The sequence below is a fragment of the Prenolepis imparis genome, unplaced genomic scaffold (genome assembly GCF_030444845.1).
Source record: "Prenolepis imparis isolate NDT839.2.m4 unplaced genomic scaffold, iyPreImpa1.0 SCAF_7, whole genome shotgun sequence".
Classification (NCBI taxonomy): domain Eukaryota; kingdom Metazoa; phylum Arthropoda; class Insecta; order Hymenoptera; family Formicidae; genus Prenolepis; species Prenolepis imparis.
In genome coordinates, this window is record NW_028141165.1 from 5,428,285 (window position 1) to 5,454,006 (window position 25,722).

General features: G+C 41.2%; 1 protein-coding gene across 7 annotated transcripts in view; it reads left to right on the forward strand.

Moving 5' to 3' along the window:
- Positions 1-25,722, forward strand: part of Hnrnp-k (Heterogeneous nuclear ribonucleoprotein K) — a 93,000-nt gene that overhangs the window by 31,821 nt on the left and 35,457 nt on the right. For 6 of the 7 annotated variants that reach the window (XM_083042335.1, XM_083042333.1, XM_083042339.1 and 3 more), the window contains 4 exons: positions 1,836-1,885; positions 13,208-13,323; positions 17,631-17,687; positions 21,567-21,610. In XM_083042335.1, coding sequence (XP_082898461.1) covers positions 13,213-13,323; positions 17,631-17,687; positions 21,567-21,610 — 212 coding nt within the window. In that variant the 5' untranslated portion in view covers positions 1,836-1,885; positions 13,208-13,212. Of the gene's footprint in view, positions 1-105; positions 355-1,835; positions 1,886-13,207; positions 13,324-17,630; positions 17,688-21,566; positions 21,611-25,722 lie in introns of those variants that run through there. The other variant, XM_083042336.1, reaches the window with a different exon arrangement.

The following is a 25,722-nucleotide window of genomic DNA, read 5'->3' on the forward strand; positions in this document are numbered from 1 at the left end:
GCAGTGGTATCAACGCAGAGTACCCTCGTTCTTCCCCGATCTCCCTCCGCGAGCGATTCGCCCCACCAGTACTCGCGGCTCTTCGCGACGAGGAAGAGGTGGACGGTGTGCTTCGCCGGAGAGGAACGAGTCGCTCGGCGAAGTGAAGTTTATTCCGTGTTCTCCAGTAGTGTGTCTAGTGTCAGTTCTGGCGCAACCGCGTCTGCACGCGCGGAATTACCACGCCGCAATTTTGCTCTCGCGCGGCATTCTTCTCTGAAAGAGCTGAAGAGGAACACGTATCTGTGCGCGTGAAGGAGTTCCGGCTGTTGTTGACGCTCTCGCGTCTCGTCTGAGGACGACGTCGCTCACCAGGTTCGTTCGGCGTCGATCGGCCCTTCTAGAGGGACGTATGAGAAGCGGAAACCGGAATAACGCGGTCGCAAACTGCGCGCGAGGACGACGATCTACCGTTTATCGTACAAAAGATTACGATCCCTTGTGGAAAGGTTGAATGAACTTTGAGTGCAGCTGCCGTGCTGCTGCGTTTGGCACGTTTCATTGTCCCTGACCTATCCCTGGCGGGGTAGAAGGTGGGGGGAAGGGAAGAGGGGGCGTCTGGAATTTTCAACCTTGAATGTTCGCGCGATCGTGATTCGCAAGCGTGCACTTCGTTGCTCGTGCAGTCGGCACGACTGTGAAGTTTACTCTCTCTCTCTCTTTCTCTCTTTACATACATATCTGGTGACAGTGATCTAGCAAAAATGCTCAAGGTCCCGCTTGGGTCAGTCCTTGAAGCAGTCCGCGCGAGGCAGCGAAGCGCGATCGAGCGTTTTAACCCTGGGGCAATCATCGTTTTGTCCCAAAACGAACGGATTTAATTGGTGGTTTCGTGAAATCAATCAGCAGTTTGATATTTTTGTCACCTTTGACGTTTCTCTTCGCGTGAAATTCCTCGCTCGTTGTGTAAGCTCGCGCGTTTACGCTGCTTAATAAATGCGTGACTTGAGCAATCGAGGATTTAGTAAGGACACCTTTATCGACGCGAGGGATCCGCAGAGGAGAGCTCTCCCGCAGTGGATGACCTCGCGTAAGATAATCTCGTCGGTTAATCGCGATTTATCTCACGGCGGTTTCGCAATTTCTTTTAGGAACGTCGGGTTTACGGGGCCCGCTCGCGTACCTACTCCGGATACGGCGATGAATAGCTGGACGAGCAGTTATAATTAATTCCAGCGCACACGTGACTGCGATACTCTGTCTCGGTACAGTTTTACGACGACGCGCTGCTCGAACGTGAGATACATAAGTGCGCGCTCTTTTGCGTCGATTGTGCAAATAATAAGCGAACCGGTTGAAATCTTTTATTATTACTCAATTTTTTAATATGTTTATTAATATATTTATTTTTAATACATATTTGTTATATCAATATATTTATTATTAGTATATATTATAAACAATTTCATTTGAACAGCCTGTTTATCGTGGGAGATTACTTATTTGTATGCATACGGTACGCATATTTTAATGGTGTCCCCATTCACAGTAGATTGACAAAATTTCTAGACGCATACTAATTCGCTACCCAGAATGTATTTTGTATTTAGTTATCGATGTTTAATCGACGTTGCAATTAATTCGTGGCAATTAATAATTTCGCATAAAGTTATAGGTACGTTAAACTTTTCAATGCGACACATATATTACAATTATTGTGTTTCTTCTCGCGAGTAATGATGCTAAGATAAGAATGATGCGAGATATTAATTCTTGAGACGCTAATTATGATAATACGCACACCTGTAACACATATTATAGTCGAGAGCTAATTCGCAATTATATTGATTGTACAGGTCTTAGTGCTGGTTCATCGCGGAGGCTGCAAAGGCGAACATCATTATCGGTGAGTAACAACTGTTTTAATGAAAAATAAGCGAATTTTTTGCATCACGATCGCTAGTTTACGATATTCCCTCGTAATTTTCGTAAAGAAAAAAGAACAAACAAATTCTCAGAAATATGTATTCTTATTACGGCTGCGTTATCGCGGAGATAAACAGACGCTAAATGGGATAACGATTAGCGAAAAGCGGGTCGCGACGTTTTCGTGCGACGAAGGCGAAAGCAAAGCCAGTGCAAACGGTTCGCGTACGATGGAGAAGGGTTTGGAAAGGGAGACGCGAAGTGGTCAGACTGGTGTAACAGGACGTTACCCTCTGGTTAGGTTGCGTGTGGCAAGGGTAGGACGATATTGTTGTTGCGCCTTCCTTCATCCTTCGCGCACGGTTTTTCTCTGGCCCTGCGCCTTCAGCAGCGGCAACGGTTCTCAAACCTTACCGGACATCTCTCCGCATTTCGGTCTTTAACTCTCGACAATCGAATCGAATCAGATCAAGTTAACAAGTACATTTATATATTTTTATTTTTTTATTTTTATTTATTCATATTTTAATATTAACAAATAAGTCTTATTGTTAATAAATATTCTTGGCCGCTTATTCATTATATTTATTATATTTTATTATATTTTATTATATTTTATTTTGTCGCGAATTTATATATTTTCTCGCTTTTCTTTGTTTCTTTTTTATCTCTATTTTTTTTTTCCAATGAAAAAGGATCGAAATCTCGATCGCGTTACGTTTCGCTTTATACCTTCGAACGCGATTCCACCTGGAGCAACGTGATTACTTACCTCGCTTCTCATTTTTCATCTCTGTCTCGCATTCCTATTACACGCCGCCGCGAGCCGATGTTCTGGAATGCCAGACAACGAAAACGAATAATGACTCGCGAAGATTAAAAATCACGCATTGTCATATATGTTCTATCTCGCGGCGATCTCATTTCGTCGTTATCCCTTCGCGTGATACTGATACGTATACGAGAGTCACAGTATCCTTGGAACAGTACCCTTTCGCGGCTTTCGGCACGCCCTGGTATATACACGATCGTCATAAACCACCGCGTCGACCGCAAAGGGTTAACCTAATGTTACGAAACGAGATAGTTGACGTGGCGCTGAATGAATCAATCCTTATATGATAGAATAATATCGCTCGGTGGTTTCGCGGTATCCACGCAACTCGATCGTATTGCATTATATATCGTTATGCGTTATAAGATATACACGAGATAATTTAATCCTGGTCGGCGAGCACATTTTTTCGTATTTAAAAATATGCATATTTGCATATATCTAATTTTTTGCATAAAAATGAATATTTAATTCTATGCATATTAAATTCAACACGCTGTCTAGATTGTCAAACCAGCTTGCGCTGTCAATCTCGAAAAACGCGAATGTATTTTGTGTCTATCTCTAATGGTTGATAATGTTATTTTACAAACTTTCCTTCTTCTCTCTCTATTGTTACGATTACGGCCTACAAATGACGCCGGGTTAAAGATCGTGTTTCTCACTAATTACCATTCTTGTTCAACCGCGGCCAGCTTGATGCTCTAGCTTCGGCACGATTTCACAGGCACGGCGCGCTAACGATTTTCTTTTACGATGCTCGGCTTACGACACCGTAGCGAGAAATGCGTTATAGGTCGGTTGTTAACCCTCTAATCGACGTCCCGCGTCTTATTTTGTTCGCTGGAACTCCTGACCGACGAGTTTTATTTATTTCGTACGGCGCCTCTTGAAACGTTCGCGATACATTTCGAGATTATTATCGCTAAATTCTTGATATATTCGTTGAAAAATAATCGTCTCGATAAATAAATGAGAAGCGTATTAAGTACAGCAATCATCTCTACATTAAGGAATAAGGAAAATTAAGGAATATTAATCAATCATCGAGACATATACTTTGCGACAAGCTTCGCGCGCGAATCTTATGCGAAATGTTCTGCGTTGTAAATAATGTGCTTCTCAAATTTAATTTAATTGCGGAAATTCTTGCGAACAACAACACGACCCCAGTGTAATTAACGCCAGACTCTTTAACGTCAAATCCGCGTTCTCGTCTGAAAATGTAGCATATAATAGATATTACGTAACATTAATCAAGTCGCAGTCTAACCAAATGCTTGCGACGAAGCGTAAAGCGCATAATTCTTCAACGTTCAACAACCGTATATACGCGAGCAAATTTCTTTCCAACAACAGTTTCGGCCATCGAAATAAATAGACTTGTCTTCCGGGAAAGTGTCGGTCATCGTTTGTTCTTTTATCCACGTTACTTCAGGGAAACCTCGTCGCATTTCAGGGAAATTTTCACAGCAATTTTGTAAATAATTGTCGCGAGAAAAAGAGAGAACGAGAGAGAGAGAGAGAGGCGAGTAAATGAATGAATTTTGCCAACACGGAATGGAATTCACACTCGCGCTAAATAAATTTGGTGCTAGCTTGCTCGGCCGAGCTTCCGGCCTGTTCGTTTCATAGAGTCTAATTTTAAGCTTGGCCGACTGGACGAACGGACGGATAGATGGATGGATGGATGGATGGGTGGATGGGTGGATGGGTGGATGGATGGGTGGGTGAACAGATGGACGAACGGATGGGAATGCAATATGGAAGCTCGTTAGATGCTCGCCTTATGGGAATAATTGAACCATCAGGCTTAGAAACGCGTTCGCGACGTTCGATTCCTGTTTCGCCTTTCGGAGGGTAAATAAGGGTTCGTTGACCAAGGAAATTCTACTAATTATTTTAATAAGCGAATCATCATTTTTCGTGTTACATTAACTAATATCAAGCAATTTAGATTGTGAAAAAAAAAATAATTTTCCTATTTCCGTAAAATTAAATATCTTTTCCTTACATGTACTTTTAACGATGATACTTTTTTTGCACACTATACTGTATTTCATTGGAAAGAATTGATTGTCAAATATCTTAATCGTTCTCTTCATCGAGATTATATTCGATCTTTAAAACCCGATTATATTATACGGTCAATTTGAGCCATCTTGCGCCGATATCGGCCGACAAAGTTTAACTCGATATATACCAAGTACAAGGGGAGACAATCCGGTTAAAGTGACTATATCTAAACGCCATAAATAGATCATCGTCGGTGAAATGTCTTCACTCGGTGCACGAATTAGTATTAGCTTGGATAGGACACGCCTGTGTATAGATAGTATTCGCGTTACAACCAGCGCCTGTCGTTTAATCGTCTCGCTAATGTTCGTGTAAAACGACATCGAAGCTCCGACAATGTATGCACAATTTATGCGCGTATACATTGCGGAATTTTTTTATGCTCTTGAATATTCCGCATTTTTTCGTAATCGGTTGAAGAAATTCCGAGGCTAATTGGATATTTTTTCAATGGCAAAAAAAAATTTTTTTTTTGTTCGACACTAATATAACGTTACTTCTTCTCGCGCAAAGGTCCCGGCGAACTCTCTATTCCAGTCCACGTTGTTATTATGTAGCCGCGTCTGTCGGCTTCCGGCTTTCCAATCTTCTTGCCTGTTCGTATATACTTTGCATATTTCTTTACAGGCGTGTTTCTTTTCAGCGAGGATGCCGGGGCCAACGTTTTGTAGGCGAGGCGCGTAACGTATCGAACAAGTCCGAAAAGTACCGTTTTGTAGGCGACGCGAACGTCTGTCCCGCATACCAGGTGTCGAATTCGCAGGCGGCGTTCGCCGGCGTTAATCATTCTATTTCGAGGAATCCCGAAGTAGCGGACGGTGTGTGCATTAGCAGACGCGTCTCTCATACTGACGTCAAACGTCGAATTTCTAAGCCAACTTCGCTTAGATCTCGACCAATAATCTCGCGGTTCACCTGCCAGCTTCGCCGTCGGCGTCCTCCCTCTTTCCCTCACTCACCCCTTCATCCCTCTCCCTTTCACTCGCTCAAGTCGAATATTATGCTCGGCTTGCGATCGCGAGCAAACTATGTGCACGCATCGCAACGCTCATCCATATTCATGCTAATTTCCATGCGGTTGTGCTCGTGAACGGCCGACTTTATTTTGCTCTTAATAATGCCGTTCAACCGATGCATCGTGCCTTATTTATGCAACTCAGCGCGACTTTTTTCTTGTCTTGCATTCAGGGATTTGTAAAAAAAAAAAAAGAAATTAATACTTTTATTTGATCGGAATTTATTTGAAAAATTTATAATTAGTTAAATTGAGATAATTTTGATAATTGAATCAATGCAGTATCGCGACAAATGTGGGAACGTCAAGATTAAGGAGAGAAATAATAATTGATAAGAGATAAGAGAAGACACCATGATTGATTTCCGGAGATATTCTAAAGAGAAGGACGAACATCTGATATTAAACGCGAGCTTCTTTTATCTGTTCATTCGATAAAATGTGTGCGTCATTTCTCCGTGAATTCATTCAGCTTTTCTCGATCTTTAGTATAGCTTTTCTTTTTTTTTTTTTTAGCCACTGTTATGCTTTCGCCGCGCATTAAATTTGTATTCAAACGAAAATGGCGGCGGTTGTTCATTTATGTAGCGCTGTTTACGCAGCGCTGCATAATTAGCGCGAACATTTTTTTTCCGCGTGAAAGTCGCAAAATAATTATTGTTTTACGGTACTCGGACGAGAGAGAAAGGAAGAGAGCGAATTAAAACGTAGTCGAAGGGAAAATATTTTGGTCCGCGCGGTGAGAAAGAAAAGGGACGACGACGCTGAAAACCCCGGCGAGAGAATATCCTCGACTAGGAGAGCCATTGCGAGTTAGGAAAGCCGCAAGAACGCGGTGAGGAAAGACAGTAAACGAGCTTCTCTTTCCGACGACGACGACCACCGACTTTACGGTACCACGAACCGCGAATAGCGCGGTACCGGTAACGCTTTTACGTTACTTTGTACGTTACATCGCGCCTTCTGCTTACGTACCTAGCGCCAGCTCTGTACGCTAGGTCCGTCATCGCAGTTATGTGCGGCGGTTACTGACCGGTTCTCTCCGTTACAATCTACGGCAATTTCTGACCCTCGCCTCGGCGCAACACCCATCATCTCGATCCACTCCGAGCTCCGGCCATTTATTGAAACGCAGATGGACGTTGCGGATTACACGGTTCCTCCGTATCTATCCGACATTCCTTGCCGAGAAATAGGGTCGTCGAAAGAAAGGAGAGAATTAAAGTTATACGCGATATTTTACGTAAAATCTCGAAGGAAGTTTTTTCCTTAAAATACTTTTTATGAATATTTTTTTATGAACGAGAGATGTATAGGGATGCCTTCATTGTCTCTTCCTTGTACGAGAAGAAGCGCGCTACGACAAAGTCTCGTCACGAGAGAGAACCGTCATTATCGTGGTTCGAGGTCACCGGCCCTTGACTTGTAGATCAGGGATAAATCGATCGTCCGGTATAATGCGACCGGGGCAGTTTATGAAATTACCCCGGGGGCTCCCGTGGGAATCGTCATTGGGGGTCGTGATACAGGAAACGGGAAGAGAGGAGGCAGGTATGAGAGATGACGGGGAAACGCGAGGAGTGAAAGGAGAAGCCAGATGAGAGGTATACGAAAGCAAGAACGGTAAACAAGCTTCTTTCCCTGCAACTCGGCGATTCGGATTTATGGGGCTCCGCTGTCCGGTCCAGAACGACGACTGCCCCGGCTTTGTACGCGAGCAAGAGGAATGGGAGGGAGAGGGGGATCTCTTCCGCCCTCCGGGAAAGATCCCGCTCGTCTCTTTTTTTCCTCCTTTTACGGCACTTTTCCTCGCGAACGATCCGTCGTTTGTAAACCGCCGCGTATGAACTTTCTTCAATCTCCCGCACGCTTTATCGTGTCTCGGTCCTTTCCGGCATTCTCGAAAAGGGGGTTCTAGTTAAGAAGAAAATATACGAACATCTGTCTTCTCTTTTTTTTTTAATCGATATTCTTCCCGAAAATAGAAAATAGAAATAAAATATTTTATGACATCGCGACTCTCGGGGACAAGTATCAATATTCGGCACGTTTTTTTCTCGGGTAACAAAAGTATCAATATTCGATACTTTGGCGTCGACCGCAGGATTGTCGCGGCGCCGTCGCCACAATTATTCACTATCTCTGTCTGCGTGGCGACGAAATAATTACTTGGATAGTATATAATTGCGGAAGACGCCATTATATCTGCGCCGGAGAAACAGACTCTCGGATACACGCACCGCGATCGGTTCCTTGTGGTTCTCTTTCACCAAACTTTCGGGAAAATTGAAATACTTTGGTCGAGATGGCTTAACTCGGCGATATCACTTTCGAAACACTTCCTCGGTTCGTCTCGGATGCTTTCCTCCTCCCTTCTCCTCTGTTTTGTCTCTAGTTAGCGTCATATCTCTAATCAATTCCAGAGCATTCCGGTTGGAATACAGTGTCCGAACATAGTTTCGTGAGCAGTGAGCGCAAAAGTACGAGCGCGGCGTTTATAACATCGAGCTATAATTACATTTTATTCGGTATGAAACTCGCGAAACTTTGCGAACGATAATTCGCTTAATCAGGTTACTATGGCATCTACTTGTTTTAATTGACCGCGGTACGTGATGCGCGATTAAGGAGCGCACGGTAACAAAACGTGTGTGCGTTCGAGCGAGGCTTCATTGATTGCCGGATAGTAACCCTAAAGTGAAGTTTCGAGTGTACTCGAAAGAGTTTGATACGTGATGCGCGCTTTTGAAAACACTCGACAAAGTTTCTCCTCGTGATATTAAAAGGAATCTTGCCTTCCGTCGAACATACGTCGCGAAATTTCAATTTTAACGAAATTTGCTCGTCAAATCGTTGTCGAAAAGACTCGCGAACGAGTCCTCCCTTTGTAAAGGTCGCCGTAAATCACCTGGAGGAGAATTACCCGATCCGAGTTATCGAATCGCCGAGAAACAAAGAGGTACAATCGAGAAGGGTTCGACACCGCGTAATGACCGCATTATCGAAATGGAGCATCGCGCATCGAAGAATTTAATTGCCCCCTCCCTTAGATCGTGTTTGCTTCTTCATTTTTTCCTCTTCTCGTGCCGCTATATCACTTATGGACTAGCGTGCGGACTAGAGTTGGTCGCTGCACTCTTGCAAAGAGTGGACTTTTAGGCGCCTCACGCTATACCGTGGCCGATAGACTCCGCGGCGCCCCTTTTCCAGCCCCCTCCCTCTCAAGTGCCTCGCCCTGTTTGTGTCTTCGTCGATTTTTTTTCTTTTTCTTTCTCTCTCTCTCTCTCTCTCTGTCTTTACTCTTCTCTCTTTCTTTTTGTGTACGAGCGAGGCAACACATGCACGCATACGTAATCGACCAGCACGCGCGAGCACACTCTATCATTTTGTCATTCGATTTTTCCTTGCGCGACGAAGCTCGGCGGAACGAACCCCCTTCGCCTTCGAGGGCGACCAGGAGGACCTTTTCGGCTCGCGTCACGAGAAGCGCGGTCACGCACCCACGGTGGATCGATAGGCGCATTGTACGTAGACATGAGGTACAAAAAAATTATAATTCCGTAAATGATGACACTTTATCAGCTATTTTAGTAAATTTTATATTTTAAACTTTTTTTCTTTTTTAAATATTAAAGGCCATGTACGCGAAAAATAGCGCACTTACAACAAGAAGGTATTTCGCGCTTTAGAAGGCAATTTCGCGACTGTGTACAGACAATATTTCCGACTTACGTACGTCGTTCGCCGGGGGATATTTTTGTGCAATCTTGTTTCTCGAGCTATTCTCGGCGCGCGGCCTCGTAACGGGAAAGAGGGATAAGGGATAAGAGACCGCGAATCGGAAGTGCGCCCTTTCGCCGCGGAATCATTGCGGTAAATTATTAACGTCGCGTGTGTGCCGGTATCTACTGGGTGGTATCGATTCCGCCGTCCTGCTTTTTCATCGCGTGCGTATGCACACGCGGCATCTAGATACCGCCGCGTCGCTTTAATTTCCATTTGCATCCCGCCGACATTGTTATTAACCCCGGGACGTACCCTCAATCTTCTTTTGCAATGCATTAGGATCCTCTTTCTCTCTATCTTCCTCTCTCTCTCTCTCTCTTTCTCTCTGGCATGAAAATAATTGTCATTGAATCCTTCCGCGGTTTTTCTATTTTTTTTTTTTTTTTTTTACGATCCTGCAAATTGATTGATCGAACTGACATTCACTGTTATTTGACTGTTAATAATTGACGCACGTTCGTCGCTCTTGTTTATAAGAATGACGGAAATTGTGCTGGAAAGTTTCCATGATAACTTATATTCATATACTTATTTAGTGATTAGTGCAAAATAAAATTACAACTCGATCAATTTATCCTGCATATAAAAGTGAGGGAAAAATATTTAAAATAGAAAATGAAAATATTTACATAAAGCTATTTTTCTCTAAAATATAAATTGTTATTTGGAGAATTTAATAATAACTTTGGTGGACAATTTTATCCGTCTGTGCTTTGTCATAAATAATGATAAATAATCTCACCGAAAAAATATCTTTTAATCAAAGACGTGTAGGGTGATTGGTCGAATCTGTGATTGCCAATTATTAGGCAACAGTTCTGGCAGAGAACTGACCATCATCACCCCTATTGTGTATCTAATAAAGCAGTACAATTTTTCTCACCCGACGTGTTCATAGTTGAATAATTATTTTCGATGGTCTGCATCCGAGATGAGCTCACCGTTGTTTAGGCATATGATCCTTCAAATATTTGACTCACGTATACTTTACTGTTATGCACCGTTCGTTGGACGATGAAAAAAAAATGATTAAAATCAATTCAGCTCTTTCGTAATATATGATTGCATGCATTATAATCGACTTCAGTCTCGAATACGACGGGTACGACCTAATTCGGTTCGCGCGTTTCGTTTGCATATCTTATAAGTTACAAAGAGCGCGCTTTACCGCCACGTCGCGGTTATAAAACTGCGGTTAACGTTACGCCACGTCCCAAGGAAATGTGCAGAACCGTATAAGAAAAAGGATTATCCGAGGACTTTCAGGAAATTGTTAAATGATCGGACTGTATCCTGATCGCAATGAGGATCTGTACATTTACATGAGATAAGAACTACAAATGTAAATAATTTTACATACGGAATGCGTTGTATAAAATTAGTTTTATAAAATTACAATTTGAAAAAGAACAAATAAAAACTTTAAATTATTTATATTTAAAAAATATCTAGTTTATTGTGAGCAAATAAAAATAAATTGATTTAAAAAAAGAGCAGATAATAAAATTAATTGATTTTTTATTTATCATAAAATATATAAGAGACCAAAAGAGAGAAATAGTAAATAAAAATAAATTTGTTAAAAAATAGATAATATACAAAATTAATTAATTTTTTATTTTTATAAAAATGTATCTATTAAGAAAGAGAGAACAGAGAGAAGAAAAAAAAAGAGCGAGAGAAGAGAAATAATTTTAAGCTACACAACGTTACGATATAACATAGTTAGTGACATTGATAAGCACGCACACGCACAATACGTTACCTTGCTAGATATACATATATCACGCAAGTTTCTCTCTGCATTCTCCCGTAACTGCCTATAACCTTATATTACAATGTTCTCATTGCCAGGTAGGTATAGTTTTGTATGCCGCGCATGTAGCTGCGATTTCTATGCTAAACGCGTCCCGCTATCGCCGACAAATGATGGTCGGGAGCCAGCGACGTTTTTCGTTTCGTTTTCTTCCCGGGATGATGGCTTTGCAATCTCTCTCTCACAAGACCACGTTTCGAAGCGAATAATTCGTCCGGTTCGACGGACGTACAGACACGTCGAAAATATGAGCCATCCGTATGTGAATTTTATGATTAACAAAGCTTATGGTTGCCGGTATAATACGGATGGATATGCATATATCGCATGTGTGATTACCGGAGAACACCGAACGCTATTGTGCGGTTAGCTTCACTGTTCTTTGATCAAACAGACTGATGATTATGTAATTAATTATTCGCAATTCAATCGTATTACAGTAAACATTCCGGACTGGTGAGCAGGTAAACAGCGATTATCGTAACAATTTAAATGCATAATCTCCATCGATATTCTAGCGAGATTTGATTTGTCAATAAATTTATCAATAATGCGGCGTATAATTATACGATCTCAAGGGAGCGAGAGATTCGATGAATAATTCGCGTTTACGTTTTCGATTATATATTTTATTTTTATTTAGCAAGAAAAAATTGCTTTGCCGTGTATATTTATAAAGCGTGAAAAACATATCGCGTATACGCTTTGTGTAATTCTTCTATGATATTCGAAGATTTTTTTATTCCCAATAAATTCCGTTTACATTTCGAATCCGTGAAAAGAGTCTAATCTCGCGTTAACGTACGAAAATCGATGTATTAACAATTTAACCTCTCGTGTGTCTTGGGGAGGAAATTAAGAGGTTAATGCCAGTCTGCGTTTACGCCCGCGGCCACACTTGGTAGAGCTGCGCTAAATCTCTAATTAAGCAATGAATCTTGGGCGGCATGCGCGCCCTGCGAAGAAGGGTACCGACACCCGTAAGAAAGAATTATCGGCGGCTTGGCACGGAGAATTAATCGTCGCTTTTATTTTCGAGCGGCAATAGCGGCGCCTTGAGAGAGTAGAAATAATTAAATTCCAATCCTCGTCGGGTTTATCATTCCGTAGATATTTCCAAAGTGCTTGATCGGCAATTAAATGCGATTCCCGCCGTTAACTTGATCAAAACAGCTGTGTATTTTTCTATCACTTGTATTCGAACGTTCAAAAACCACTTTATTGAGGCTCGGATACTTTTAAGAGAATATCGATATTATTGTTTATTATTATTTATTTAATCCAATTTCTCATTCATAAAAAAGAAATATCGCGGTCTGTTTTCGCAGGGACACTCTATAGATAAATTCATTTGCATTAGCGAACGCGTTGTAGAACTGGATAGACTGATATACCGCTCGCGGTATCATAATCCATTGTCCGTTAAATCGCCTTGTTCGCCTTAATGACGCCGACAGCATGGGAAAGCCATTTTACTAGGCGACGTCTTTTATTGCTCTTATCCGGCGTTTTCGTCAAGGGACCGTCAACGAGATCGGGAGCGTATGTTAATTTATCGCGGCTTTACGAGGCCATAATGCCGTCGAGCGTTCCGTGCTTTGTGCGCCACCGGAGACGACGTTTTGTTCGAAACTATGGTAAATTCCGCGACCCCCGATTATATGACCACGTTAAACAACTTCGTTGTTTTCGTTCGCGAAACGAGTTTTCGCGAGACGCGATTTCTGACGAGAGAGACGTATTTTCTGACGAGGAAATTTTCTTTCTGTTTCAGGAATAATGAAGAGGGAAGCCGAGGCTGGCGCTATGACAGGTTCCGGGGGTCCAACGAGCCCCCACAAGCGCTATCGACAGGGTGACGATGAGCTCCGTCTTCTCATCCCGAGTAAGGTGAGTGTCGTCGATCGATATGTTGTACACCGCGATATCGTGAAATTAATATTTTAAGCTCCGTATGCAATCAACGAGGTATCTCCGATATGGAAAATAAAAAAATTACGAAACTTTGAGAATTATAAAGATAGCGTCTCGATAAATGAGATACACTATTTTTATTCCCCGTTTAAAATTGAATATAATAGGGTAAAAGCAATCTCTGGAAACTAACAATAAGTCAAAACTTTTTCACTTTTATAAACGCAGAAGGAGAAAATAGTTAATTATTTATAACATGCTTACAATTATTTAAGTATTTGCAATTTTACAAACGCTATATTTAAAAAAAATAAGTTTTCTCTGTGAAACTTTTTTATCTTCTTTCGTTCGCGATACTTTAGTAAATATAAAAAATAGTCTCAGGCTTTGAAAGTCCATTTTATTCTCTCAGAGTGAATTTGTAGACAATCAAAATAGCATATTACTTATTGTTAGTAAGAGATATTCTTACTAATTTACATATTATCAAAGTTTAGTAATTTTTTTAGAATTTTTTAATTGGAATACAAATTCTATACTTGTATCTATATATATTTATTTTGAGCAAAATAAGTATAAAGAAATTTAAAAATAATTTTATTACACTTAATATCTGTGCCTGGCCCTTTCTATACCTGAATTTATAGTTACATATCAGAGCCTTTTCAATTAATTAATTATTTTTGTAATTGGAGATCATTTTTTGAGCGCGTTTGCGAATAATATTGACGGGTTAATGTTTTACATTCTTGAAATAAAATACGGAAACATTTGCGTCTACACTCTGTTTTCCGAATCGGAAGTCTAAAGTCGGCTTCTCTTCTCGACGAACACGTAACGCGTATTCCAGCGTACAATGTGAATAGACACAGATCGGACGTGCCTCTCACACACGTGTTCGCCACACTGGGTCACTGTATTTTCCAGTCACGCGTGTTCGACCAGACTGTTTTCGCCGTGTTCGCTGTATCGTGGTAGCCCCTCGTCTCCCATATGTGCAACACGGGAGGACCTCCTCCGGCACGTCCGCTCCATCGATGGAACAGCCGGGACTCTTCCGGTCATTGTCGCCACGCTCGGCGAACCGTTATCGGTTTCTGCGCTTTCTTTCCATCGCGGGAAATCACGTAAAAAAAATCTCAAGCCTCTCGATAGACTAACGAGAAAATCGTATACGCGCAATCTTTTAAGCCGAGTTACCCTTCTCTCGATTGCCTCAGCGTGTCCCATAAGCTTCCATCTTTATTATATCGCCGATACATCGCCAGACCGGATGTCCCTGTTTTTCTCTCTCTCTCTCTCTCTCTCGGTTGGGCGGATATTTTCTTGCGCCATCGTTTCCTCCGCGGTACAATAAGACGCAGGAGGCGAATATCGCGATTGCAGCGGCCGCCGTCTGCTTTCGAGGGCATCGGGAGAGAAGTAATATCATGAATCGAGGTCTATCTGCACCTCCTTTCGCTCGATAGTGATTGATTGTAGCATTGAGAATATCGAAGGGGGAGCAGAACGAAGCACTCGTTTCTCGCGCTTTCTTTGTTCGACGTATTTTCGACGTAGGAAGAGGGAAAGATTTTATCGCGAAACATTTTCTCTCTTCGTATCTCTTCGTAATTTTCTCGGGCATATATATCTTCGACGCTTTTTGGGGCTTGATTTATAGCATTTCTCAGTTACACGCGTAGTTTACGTATACATATACGATATAAGGTCATCCAATTATACAAATAACTACGGTTTGACGTTGTACTTAGCATAAACCGTTTGCACACATTAATAATAAGCTTAATTAAATTGAATGACCGATCGTGGGAACGCAGATAAGCGTATACCGTCGACACGCGAGTGTTGAAAAATGCGTCGCGTGAAACGATATTCGAGCAAGTTGGAATAGCTAGTATTTGCTCAGAGAGTTTAATTATCGCAAACATCTGTGAGACGCTGAGCGAAAGGAGGGAGAGAAATTTGTGAAAATTTGACGCTCGCTCGCTCTCTCATCAAGCTTGATGATGATGATACGCGACTCTGACGCGACGCGGACGCACGTGACATCATTAACGAATGGCCCTGAGCAAGATCGCGCCTTAATTTCGTAATGGACGACAACAACGTGTGTACTACGATGCGTGCCGATGCGATTTAATCGGCACTTTACCTTACCACGATCCAGGCGGTCGAGCACGAACGGCGTCGGTCGCGCTCGATCGCTCTCGTGCTCCAAACTCACGCTACGTAATCGACGATATCATCGCGTGCCGTCATTAATGCACGGTGTGTCAGGGACGATCGATATAGCATTACCAATACCGTAGCCTTCGTAAGAAGTTGCTGAATTCGTAACGTTAATCCGCCAAGAAACTGCACACGTGTATTCGCACAGAGTGTCTTTCAAGAAAAAGTTGTCAAAAATTTAAAGAAATTAATTTTTTTTATTGAAACTTTGAAAGTGTATAGAGTATCTTGAAAAATATCAAGTTACTCTTGTTTGTCATTCTAAGTTTACTTGAGGAATAAAATAAAGACACTTAAGACTATTTTTTTATTTTTATTTTATTATTCGCGAGTCAAAGGAAAACAAAAAAGAAATTATAGCTACATATTGTTTAAATAATTACTTATAGAATGTTTATAATTATTTTTATAATTATTTAAATAATTATTAGCTATGTCTAAAAACTTTTTAAAAAGTTAATTGTTCTCTACAAAATTGTTTATATGTAAAAAGTAAAATATAAAAATAGACAAATTTTTAAAAGTTGGTTCTACTCGTTTCTTAGGCAGCAAACAAAAATTCTTTATCCAAGTATTTCCAAAATGTTATACTAATTTCCTCTGACTTTTTTTAAAAGCCTTTTGCTCGTTATTTCTCCCGTCTGCGAATTTCTATTTTCTCGAGCGCGAAGACGAACACGTCGCATTGTCGGAATGAAGATGACTGCATAGCCGCATTCCCGCGTCAATACATCACATCGTAATACACGTCGCTGCTTTCGCGCGCAACGAAGTGTGTCCTTGGCGCGACTTCTCGTGCAGGAGAAAGCGTTAATTATCATTATCAGACAATATTAGAGTTTATTTAATTAATCGTTGGAATACGGTGAATTTGTCATTAAAGACAGTAGACTGATCATACGATATTAGATCGCGCGACATGATATAGATCTGTGGAAATTCAATTCTCGATCTGCTCTTGATACGTGTCGCATGTGCTCCGTTTATTCTAGGCCGCAATCATCTCGCGGTTCCACGAGAAACAACAACGTTGTTTTCGCGTGCGGGCACGTTGCCGGAAGTTTGAACTGCGGAAAAATCAAAAACCCGGACTAGAGGAGCGGGCGTAAAATTTTTATCGCGCGCATCAGACGCGGCTTTCTAGAGAAAGCGAGAAGTTGGCGCACACAACTGTGGCTTTCTGACGGTAGAATGGAATTTCCATATTTCATTCTTGTTATTTCCCGAGGCGGATTATCTCGCTTCCAAATTTTTCGCTAATTAAACATTTACCGTTGCTGCATGCGCCCTTGGCGCATGAAATATTCGCTTAGGTAATAACGTTGCAAAGACTGAGGATCATGCAAATGTATCGTATCGACCGTAATCTTGGCGGAAATCAAGTTTAATCCATAGATTGGGCACGTCAGATTTTGATATACGTGTGTCATCGTATTTTAAATAAAAAAACTTGTAATATATTTAAACAAATACATAATAAAACATAATACTTAATATTATTATTCTTTAAATTAGAAAAAAAAACTTTATATTAGTTAAAAAATTCATCTATATTTCGACGTTAAATTGTTTTAATTAATTTCGAAATAGTGCAGAAGGTAGAATTCCCAGGATTTCGTTAAAATCTTCATATATTTTATCAAAAAATTTATTGTTTATGTAATTTATTGAATCGTTATTATTGTGATAAATTTAGCATGTGTTTTTTTTTAATCATTGTTTATTTTTTTATGAACATATTTAGTTATATATTTGTAGTTTGTATATTCGTCCAATACTTAATATTCCACGAAATTTTAATTGACTATTGCGAGGAATCCCGTAATGGAAAAGTATTATGAGACGGCATCATTCGCAAAAATTTGCTTTATTCACAATGGGAATTTAGAAAGCGTTAATATTTCATATATCAATTTAAAGATTAAATACTAAATATCTATAAGCATTGTGTTCACTTTTCAATTTTTCCAATTTTTCTTCGAAATATTTGAATTATTTGCTCTTATAATTATCTTATTTATTAATTAAATATTGTTTTTTTTTTTTTACAGGTTGCCGGTTCGATAATCGGCAAGGGTGGCCAGAACATCACTAAACTCAGGAGTCAGGTAAGCTTTTGCGCTTCGATTTGTTCGTAGTTTCGCTGTAGTTTCGTTCCTGTCTTTGTCTGTCTTCTCGCGAAGCTCTTGTTACGAGCAAAAAACACAAGGAAGATGGCGGAAGACAAGAATCGTATAAATAATCGAGCGGAAGATCGTAAAAACTGTCTCGGCAGTACATTTTAAAACGCATATACTGTTTTAAAGCGACGGGTTTTTCCGATCTTTTGACTACGTTTTGCGCTTAGTTCTAATTCTACGTCGGGTTTTCAGTTGATTGAGAGTCATCTTTTGTTCCGGTTTATCATTTTTTTCGACAATTACTCGTAATCGGCTACTATTGTCATATTAATTAAAATAAATCGCGGCTTGCATTTTTTATTTTTCTCGCGCACCGTCTATGGATCGATGACACGAGTGCCTGTAATTTAATTAACCCTTTAGCTCCCTCGAGCCTTTTAACATCGTTTGAATCTAAAATAATTATGGTTTATACGATTATACAGGGCACACTGGTAGAGGGTTGATACGGAGATTCATATAATTTGTGTAAAGAGCGAAGCATGACAGAGAGAAACAGAGAGGGAAAGAGAGAGAGAATTGCTGCGTAAAAGGCTTTATTGCGAGAATTTGTTTGGCCAGGCACTCGTCTCGTTCTCCAAAGACATTTCCAGTACGAGCTTCATTATGCATTTGGTTCCCGAAACACGGGGGACAGCTTTTCTCGCGTCTCCCGCGTGCATCCCGCGGCGTATCAATATTTCATGGTACATTCGTTATTTCTTGGTTACAAGGAAGGTAGCTCTTCGTTTGCCTCGATATTTATTTTCACGCGCCGTACCTTAAGAGCGAAAATTGCACGTTCACGATCGATGGCGAGAGAACTCGTCTCTTACTCCTGTACGGAGTCGTCAACGTGGGGGAGATCGACGAATCCTCTCGTCTTCATCTGCGCGTGATCGATGCATCGCTCTGTTTTTTGCGCGACTGTTAATGTCGCGATTTAGATTACGAGTCTGAATATCCGAATGTGTTCGTTGTTTTTAAGGAGCGATTCGGGATGTTTTGAACCAAATGAATATATGAATGTGCAGTACATCATTCCGCGAGTTAGAGTCATCTTTATTAGCGCTGTGACTCACAATCAATTCAACCGATCAGTCGACTCGAAACCTTCCATGAATTATAGCAATTCTATAGATCATTTGCAAAATCGGTGGATATTATAAGTATGAAAATATTATATATTATTCAATATTCTGTAATTAAATTTTTCACGAAAAAGTCATGTTTATAGAATATCTATATTTTTTTTCACGACAATCTTTTCATAAAAATATCCACCGATTTTGCCGCATATTGTTACTTGAATTTATCGTACATATATAATTCAATGTTTCGCGATATCGATAAAACACACCTCCGCTGAAAAGTTGAAGGGGGAGGGGGAGCATCAGCTAACCGTGTCCTCTTTGTAGTGTATGCGTTCGCAATCGCTAATAAAGTCCGTGATACACGATTATATCATAATATTACTTGCATTACATCATCTCCCAGAGTCACGGTAGGGGGGACCCTCAACGGAGGATCTCGAGTGCTTTAGCCCGCGAATAATCGAGCTGCGATGCCAAAGTGCACTCGGCGCGAGAAGACGGAGGGTTAATCGCGTTAACGTATCGTGCTTTAATAATCGTGCGGTTGTGACGTCGTCGCAAGATCACCTCCCTCACGATTCGAAGACACGAAGACAAAGCAGCACGTCCAGTCGAATCGTTCACCGTAACGTTCTTCGACTTTTTTGCGATTATCCGTGTCTTAATATCCGTCGACACGAGCGCGTCCTTCTCTCAGATGACAGGACACAGTCTGCGTCTTCTGTGTGAAACAAGTACGCGAGTACAGTTGCGAGATATCGCTAAAACACGATTCCACGCGGCTGCGTGCTCCGAGATGGATACAGCACTTTGGGAATGATAATAGACGAGGAGAGTAATTTTATTTTCGAATTATCGTGAAACAATCCTGAAGATCCTGTTTCTCTCGGTATCTTTAAATTTACACGACAGATATTGAATATATATACATATATAAAGAGTGTCCGATAATAATCGTCTCTCATCCATCGTGTGGAGGTATAGAGGTATAGAGCTTTTTTAATTAGTTTCTCATTAATTATTATTGCAAAAATCGCAAAACGGTAGAGGACTTTCCTACCCGTTCTATTTGTATGCGATGGTATGGGGCGATTATTACCGGACATCCTGTATATATAAGGGTTGATTTATTATTCGCGTTGTTAATCCGCGATTTTTGTTCTCAATTAATGCGATTTATTCGGCGGAACGAATACGGTCGTATAATTATCGGTATAATAATGGACGTTTAATATATGGACGTTTAGTTTGAGAGGATCTTAAATTTATATATTTTATCCGGTATAAATGCGGCACCCTGCGGATTCGCCGACCGCCATTCCCGAAGAGTGCTGTATCCGAGAGAACCATTGGAGAGGGTCTCTTGACGATTCATTTCCAGTTTGCGTTGCTATTCTGGCGGAACCTTCTCCGGAACCCTCTTTACGCGAAATCTCTCGTCGCTTTGTGGAGTTTCATGATTCGAGCGCGGACGCTTCGCAAACTTCCGCTTGACGTTAGAGGGCTGCTTCGGTTGTGTGTAGAAAAATATTGGGAAGTCGTAGGACGCGAACAACTACTTCGCTTCGTACCGCAAATTGATAGATAAATTTCAGTAGTATAGGTACGAATAGTCACGTATTTCTTCTCGCGCGAAGAATGATCGGAAGAGATAAAAACCGTGTTTTATCCGTATACAATTTTTCGTCGGCACTTTTTGGAGAGAACAGATGGCAAAGTTATTTTCCATTCACGAGCTATCGCGCGCATCGTCGCTTCCTCGCAAGAGTTTCGGATTTACGTCGATAATAAAACTTTTCTGTGCCGTTATCAGTTACGTACATATATACGCGAGGCGAGGCAAGAGTTACACGGGGACGCTTAATAGACCTCTTAGCTTAAAAATTAAAAATTCGCTTCATCAACGGCACTTCGTTAGCAATTGAAATATTCTATGGACCGCGACGTGAAGCAGACGTCAATTAAGTATCGCGCCAGGAGAGGAAAATTATTCGAGTGCGCCTTCGGAATTCTTAATGGCTTCGAGAAAGGGGGGAGGAGGGATGATACTAGTCGCGGTCTTTGTCGAGATGATACAAGTACGTCTGTCGGCTATAAGCACTTTCTTGAAGAGAAAAGTCGCGGGTAAGGCTCGCTGTTACTTTGCGAGCTGTTCGACAATTGTATTACGAATCTCGTGAAAGAATCAACCAACGTTCGCGAGACTCGAAACTTTAATCGAATAATCATAAGCTCAATTCTTGGCGCGATTCTACGCGGATATACAATAGAAAGAAAATTGATTCGAAATATACATATATGCGCGATTTTTGTCACTCGATTTGCCAATATTTTTCTCGCCCTCTCGCAACCGATCCAACAATTACGACGACCACAAAGAAAAAAGGGGTTAAGGAGAGGAGGGTGGGAAAAGACGGGGGTGAGTTAGTAGAGCGGAGAGAACGCGGACGGGCAAAAGGAAGGTGGGGGGAAGGGGTTAGGAGGTTAAGCCGCGAATTAATCCAGTCGTCAGACGTGATGTCTAACTTGGTTGATGGTTTGTGCCCTGGCCCCGCCCCAACCCCGGCGTTGCCCCCCTGGCGTTGCCCTGCCGTTGCCCTGCCGTTGCCCTGCCCGGAACGACGGACCCCGACTCGATCGGCAAATGGACCACCACGACCCTACCAACAATCGACAACAACCACCAACCAACCACCAATGAACCAACCACCAACCACCACGGCCCAATCGACAGTACAAAGCCTCAATCATTGTACCCGATTGCCCCGGACCCGAACGGTAATGACCAACACCAACTACTTAATGTTCTTATTTTTCTTTGTCTCTAATTACGAGGTACCTATTAAGAACGCCTGCGGAATCTGGCGAGCAAACAAATCTCTCTCTCTCTCTCTCTCTCTCTCTCTCTCTCTCTCTCTCTCTCTCTCTCTCTCTCTCTCTCTCTCTCTCTCTCTCTCTCTCTCTCTCTCTCTCTTTTCTATATTCTCTATATTATACATCATTAATTTTCCACCTTCCGTAATTTATTGTACTTTCTCTATACTGTGCTCTTTTTTCCTTTTCTTCTCTATCTAATTATCTGTTTATCTGTTTATAGAAATAATCCTTAAAATATATCCTTCTCTCTCTGTCAATCTGTCTGTCCATTTCTGTTAATTTGTCTGTTTTTTTTCTGTCTCGTGTGATACCGTCTTTTTTTTTCTATCGGCATATTACGTGTTAACGCGGCGACCATCCGTTTTTAATACGTTGTTCATCACGTTTTCTCTTCGTTCTGTTTTTCTCGATAGAATTTTCTTTTCTTTTGTGCGTATCTTCGATTTCAAATCGAGAAAAATACACATTGCGAGAGGAGAAAAATATTTCGAAATATTCTATCGTATTTTTTTGACGCGCACATTAATTAATCGTTTCAAATCTCGATTTGTTATTGAAAAAGCTTTTTTTTCTTTTCGATTATCGCAAGTGAATGTCGCGAAAAGCCGCGAACATCCCATTAAACTAATGTAAGTATCTTTAAGAGCGACACGTTCTCCTCTCGTACGGCTTCCGAGAAATCCGTGATTGCAAGAGTGAAAGCCGCTGCACATATGCAGTTGCAGCGTCGTGACTGCACCTGCCTGCCGTTAGCACGCGGTTGCGTGAATCGCGTTTGTCGGGTCGTCGTCGGCCCCTCCCACGCAGCAACGTTTCGCGCCTCTCGCGCGGATTAGATCGATTTTAATTCAATCTTGTTTAATCTCGACAAAAAATCAATCTAAAAGCGAAAAAAAAACAAGCCAATGTCTCATCGCGTTAGATTGCAGTCGAATTTTCGATTGCCAAAAACGCGTTTTTTTTTTTTAAATATCTTGCAGATTTTATTTTAATTTAATACCTCGCGTACGCGGATTATCTAAAAAAAATCTACATTATCCGTGTATTTTGCGTAGGAAAAAATTTCGTTGATTTTTTTAACTTTACTTTTTGTAGCTTATTTTTTTATTTTTTCTTTCTCTTTATTTTTCTTTCTCTCACGTGCGCTATCTTTCTCGTTTTGTTATTATTATTTTTTTGGTTATTCCTGCGTACAACGCCACGTGATAAGACGTGTGCGATATCACTCGACACCCATACACGTTTATACACACACGTACGATGTCGGGGATATGTTCTAAACAGTATCTGCAATATGTGGCTAACACGGAAGCTAATATGTGGTATGTGACGCACGCGGCCTTAAGGCCGGTTCAATGTTAAGGGTTGTAACTCAAGGTATTGTTATCGCGTTGAAAAGAAAAGCTAGATGTAATAAATATCGAGAGAGATACAGTTTTTCATTTCGATTAAGATCAAGAAGACAGCTGAGCTTTAAATCGTCATAATGACAAATTCATGAATGTCATTTATATACGCGGTATCAAAGTAGCACTTTCAACGCGACAAAATGCCTTCATTCTTTAGATATCTGGCCTCGATGAGTGGTTGTCTCTCCCATTAGAAATGTACTCCGACGTTGATTAATTAACACACCAAGCCAAGTCGAAAGTCATTACCAAGTCATTACACAATTAATGTGATGCGCGCACGCTCGATGTGGATATCCCGTCACCGAGAGAAGAGAAAACACTCTGACACGATGACAATTTAAACTTACGCAATATATAAAGTCATAGCGTCCACCTCTTCGCGGTCGAGTGTACGATTTTGTACGTTGTTGGGTATATTTCGCGGATATCTCGATCCAACACACACGCCCGGTCGGTCGTTCCCTTTTCCCCCAAAGAAATTATGTCGCGCGGCGCGCGCACGCAGGTATTAACGGGAAATTTATCTTCGTCTTGGGACGGCAATAAATTTTTTTACCGCCGACGATAAAGCTTCTCGAGGATGCCCCTAATGCGATTTCTATTCGCGGCTGTACGATCCGGCCGGGAGTTTCGCCGACACGTAATAAAAGGTACTTTCGAGTTGAGAAAGATCCCGGAATGACAGCGGTGTTTTTACGCTCGATACAATGGACAGATGAAAGACCGAATTCAGATATAAAAAGAGCTAGTAAGAGCCAGATATTAGGTGCAACAACATTATTTTTCAATTCCTCTATACTTATTTTGACAAAATAAGTATAGAGGAATTGAAAAATAATGTTGTGCCTGGCTCTTATTAGCCCTTTTTATACCTAAATTTGTATTTATATATCAGCCTTTTCGATATATTATTTTAAAAAGACCAAATGTTTCGAAACAGAGGCTTTTCGACGCGTCGAAGGTTTTATAAATCTCCCAATTGCTTCGGGAACTTATTTAAAGAAATAATGTTATTACATATAGCTTCTTTTTTCACTTGATCATCATTTATTTGCACAATCGATTCATTATCACTTTACAAGATGAAGAGGCGCGTTAAATGGAACTTCTTCAACGCTTTCCATGGAATCGCGACTTCTACAAAACATTTAGCTTGGAATTCTTCAACGTTTTACGCGCCATAACATCCAGATCGCTCGTGCCGATCTCGGATAGTTTTCTCTTTCTCTTTCCTTTCCTCTCGTACAGCGTAGCGTAATCACAAGCGTCTGCCACGAAAGCCTTTCGCGAATCCACACATATACATACATATGCGATATTTCCTGCGATTCTCTCGAAGGGATGATGACATGACTTTCGACCAGCCGATCCCGTAACCAATAACGCCGTAGCTCCTCGATTTAGCTTCTTTAGAAAGTATTGCACCTGCGTGAATTACGTATCTCAGTCTCGACTTTTTTAATCGGAGTTGATTCGTGTAATCAATCCTGTTTTGTCTTCAAACTGGGTTGTAAGTAGGAAAAGGTGATGGCATTCGCTTTCGCGTTTGAGAATGTCGCCGGTTAGGAAATTCCTGTGGGAATTTTCATAAAACGCACGTGAGGAAGTAAATGTAATTAACATGTAATAAAAAATACATTTGCGTCGAATATACATAAAATATTCCAGAGATGAGAAAAAAAAACTAACTAAAATTACGCAACAAGAAGGAAATCATTCTCGAGAAAAAACGCAAATACTCGCGAGTTAAATCGTCAATCGGATGCTTCTCTCGTCGGTAAAACGATAGTTGAAAAAAACATACGCGATATCGTCTCGGTGATATATCCATTCGAATGGAAGATACGCGATTTCGACTCGTTATAACCGGGAAGGAAAACGCGGAAATGGACGGCGAAGAGAGATGACTGATGGAGAAGGACTGATGAGAAAGAAAGAGAGAATGTCTGTCTCTGTTTGTCCGTCTCCCCTCGTATCGGGATGGATTTATGCCGATTGTCGTTTGCGAAAAATCCCGTATTTGTTTTCGATCGCGAGAGACGATAGCGAGAATTCTCGGCGCGCGCTTCTTAAAAAAACTAGGAATACCTAGGAATATCCGAAACCGTCGTCCCCCTTTCGAAAACTGAAATGTATCGAAGTAGAAGGAAGTAAAAAAAAAAAAAGGAATAAGTAAAATATTTCGTATCAATTTCAATTATGATATAATTCGAGAAAAATAAGATTGTTATCGCGTGCGCAGAGCACAAAAACAGCTTTTCGAAACTCTTCGATCGCCGAGGATCAATAAATCTTGGAACAAAGTTCATGGGAGCGATATTAAGAGAGAGGAAGGGGGACGATATTCGGGTTATTTCCGCTCATCGTTCTCAGCCGGCGACGGCACACAAACGGAAATCGGTATGAATTACTTTGGACGAATTGGACCGGCGCTGCGTGTTTTTCGCGACGCGTAATTCGCTCCGGTCGACGTCGCGCGCCCTGATAAATACGATCGAAGCTGGGTGGATGTAGGTCGCGAAAATAGCGCGAGCCGAGCGAGCGAGGACGAAATTTTACGGTCGCGAAAATTGCACTTAACCCTATTCTACAATGGACGCA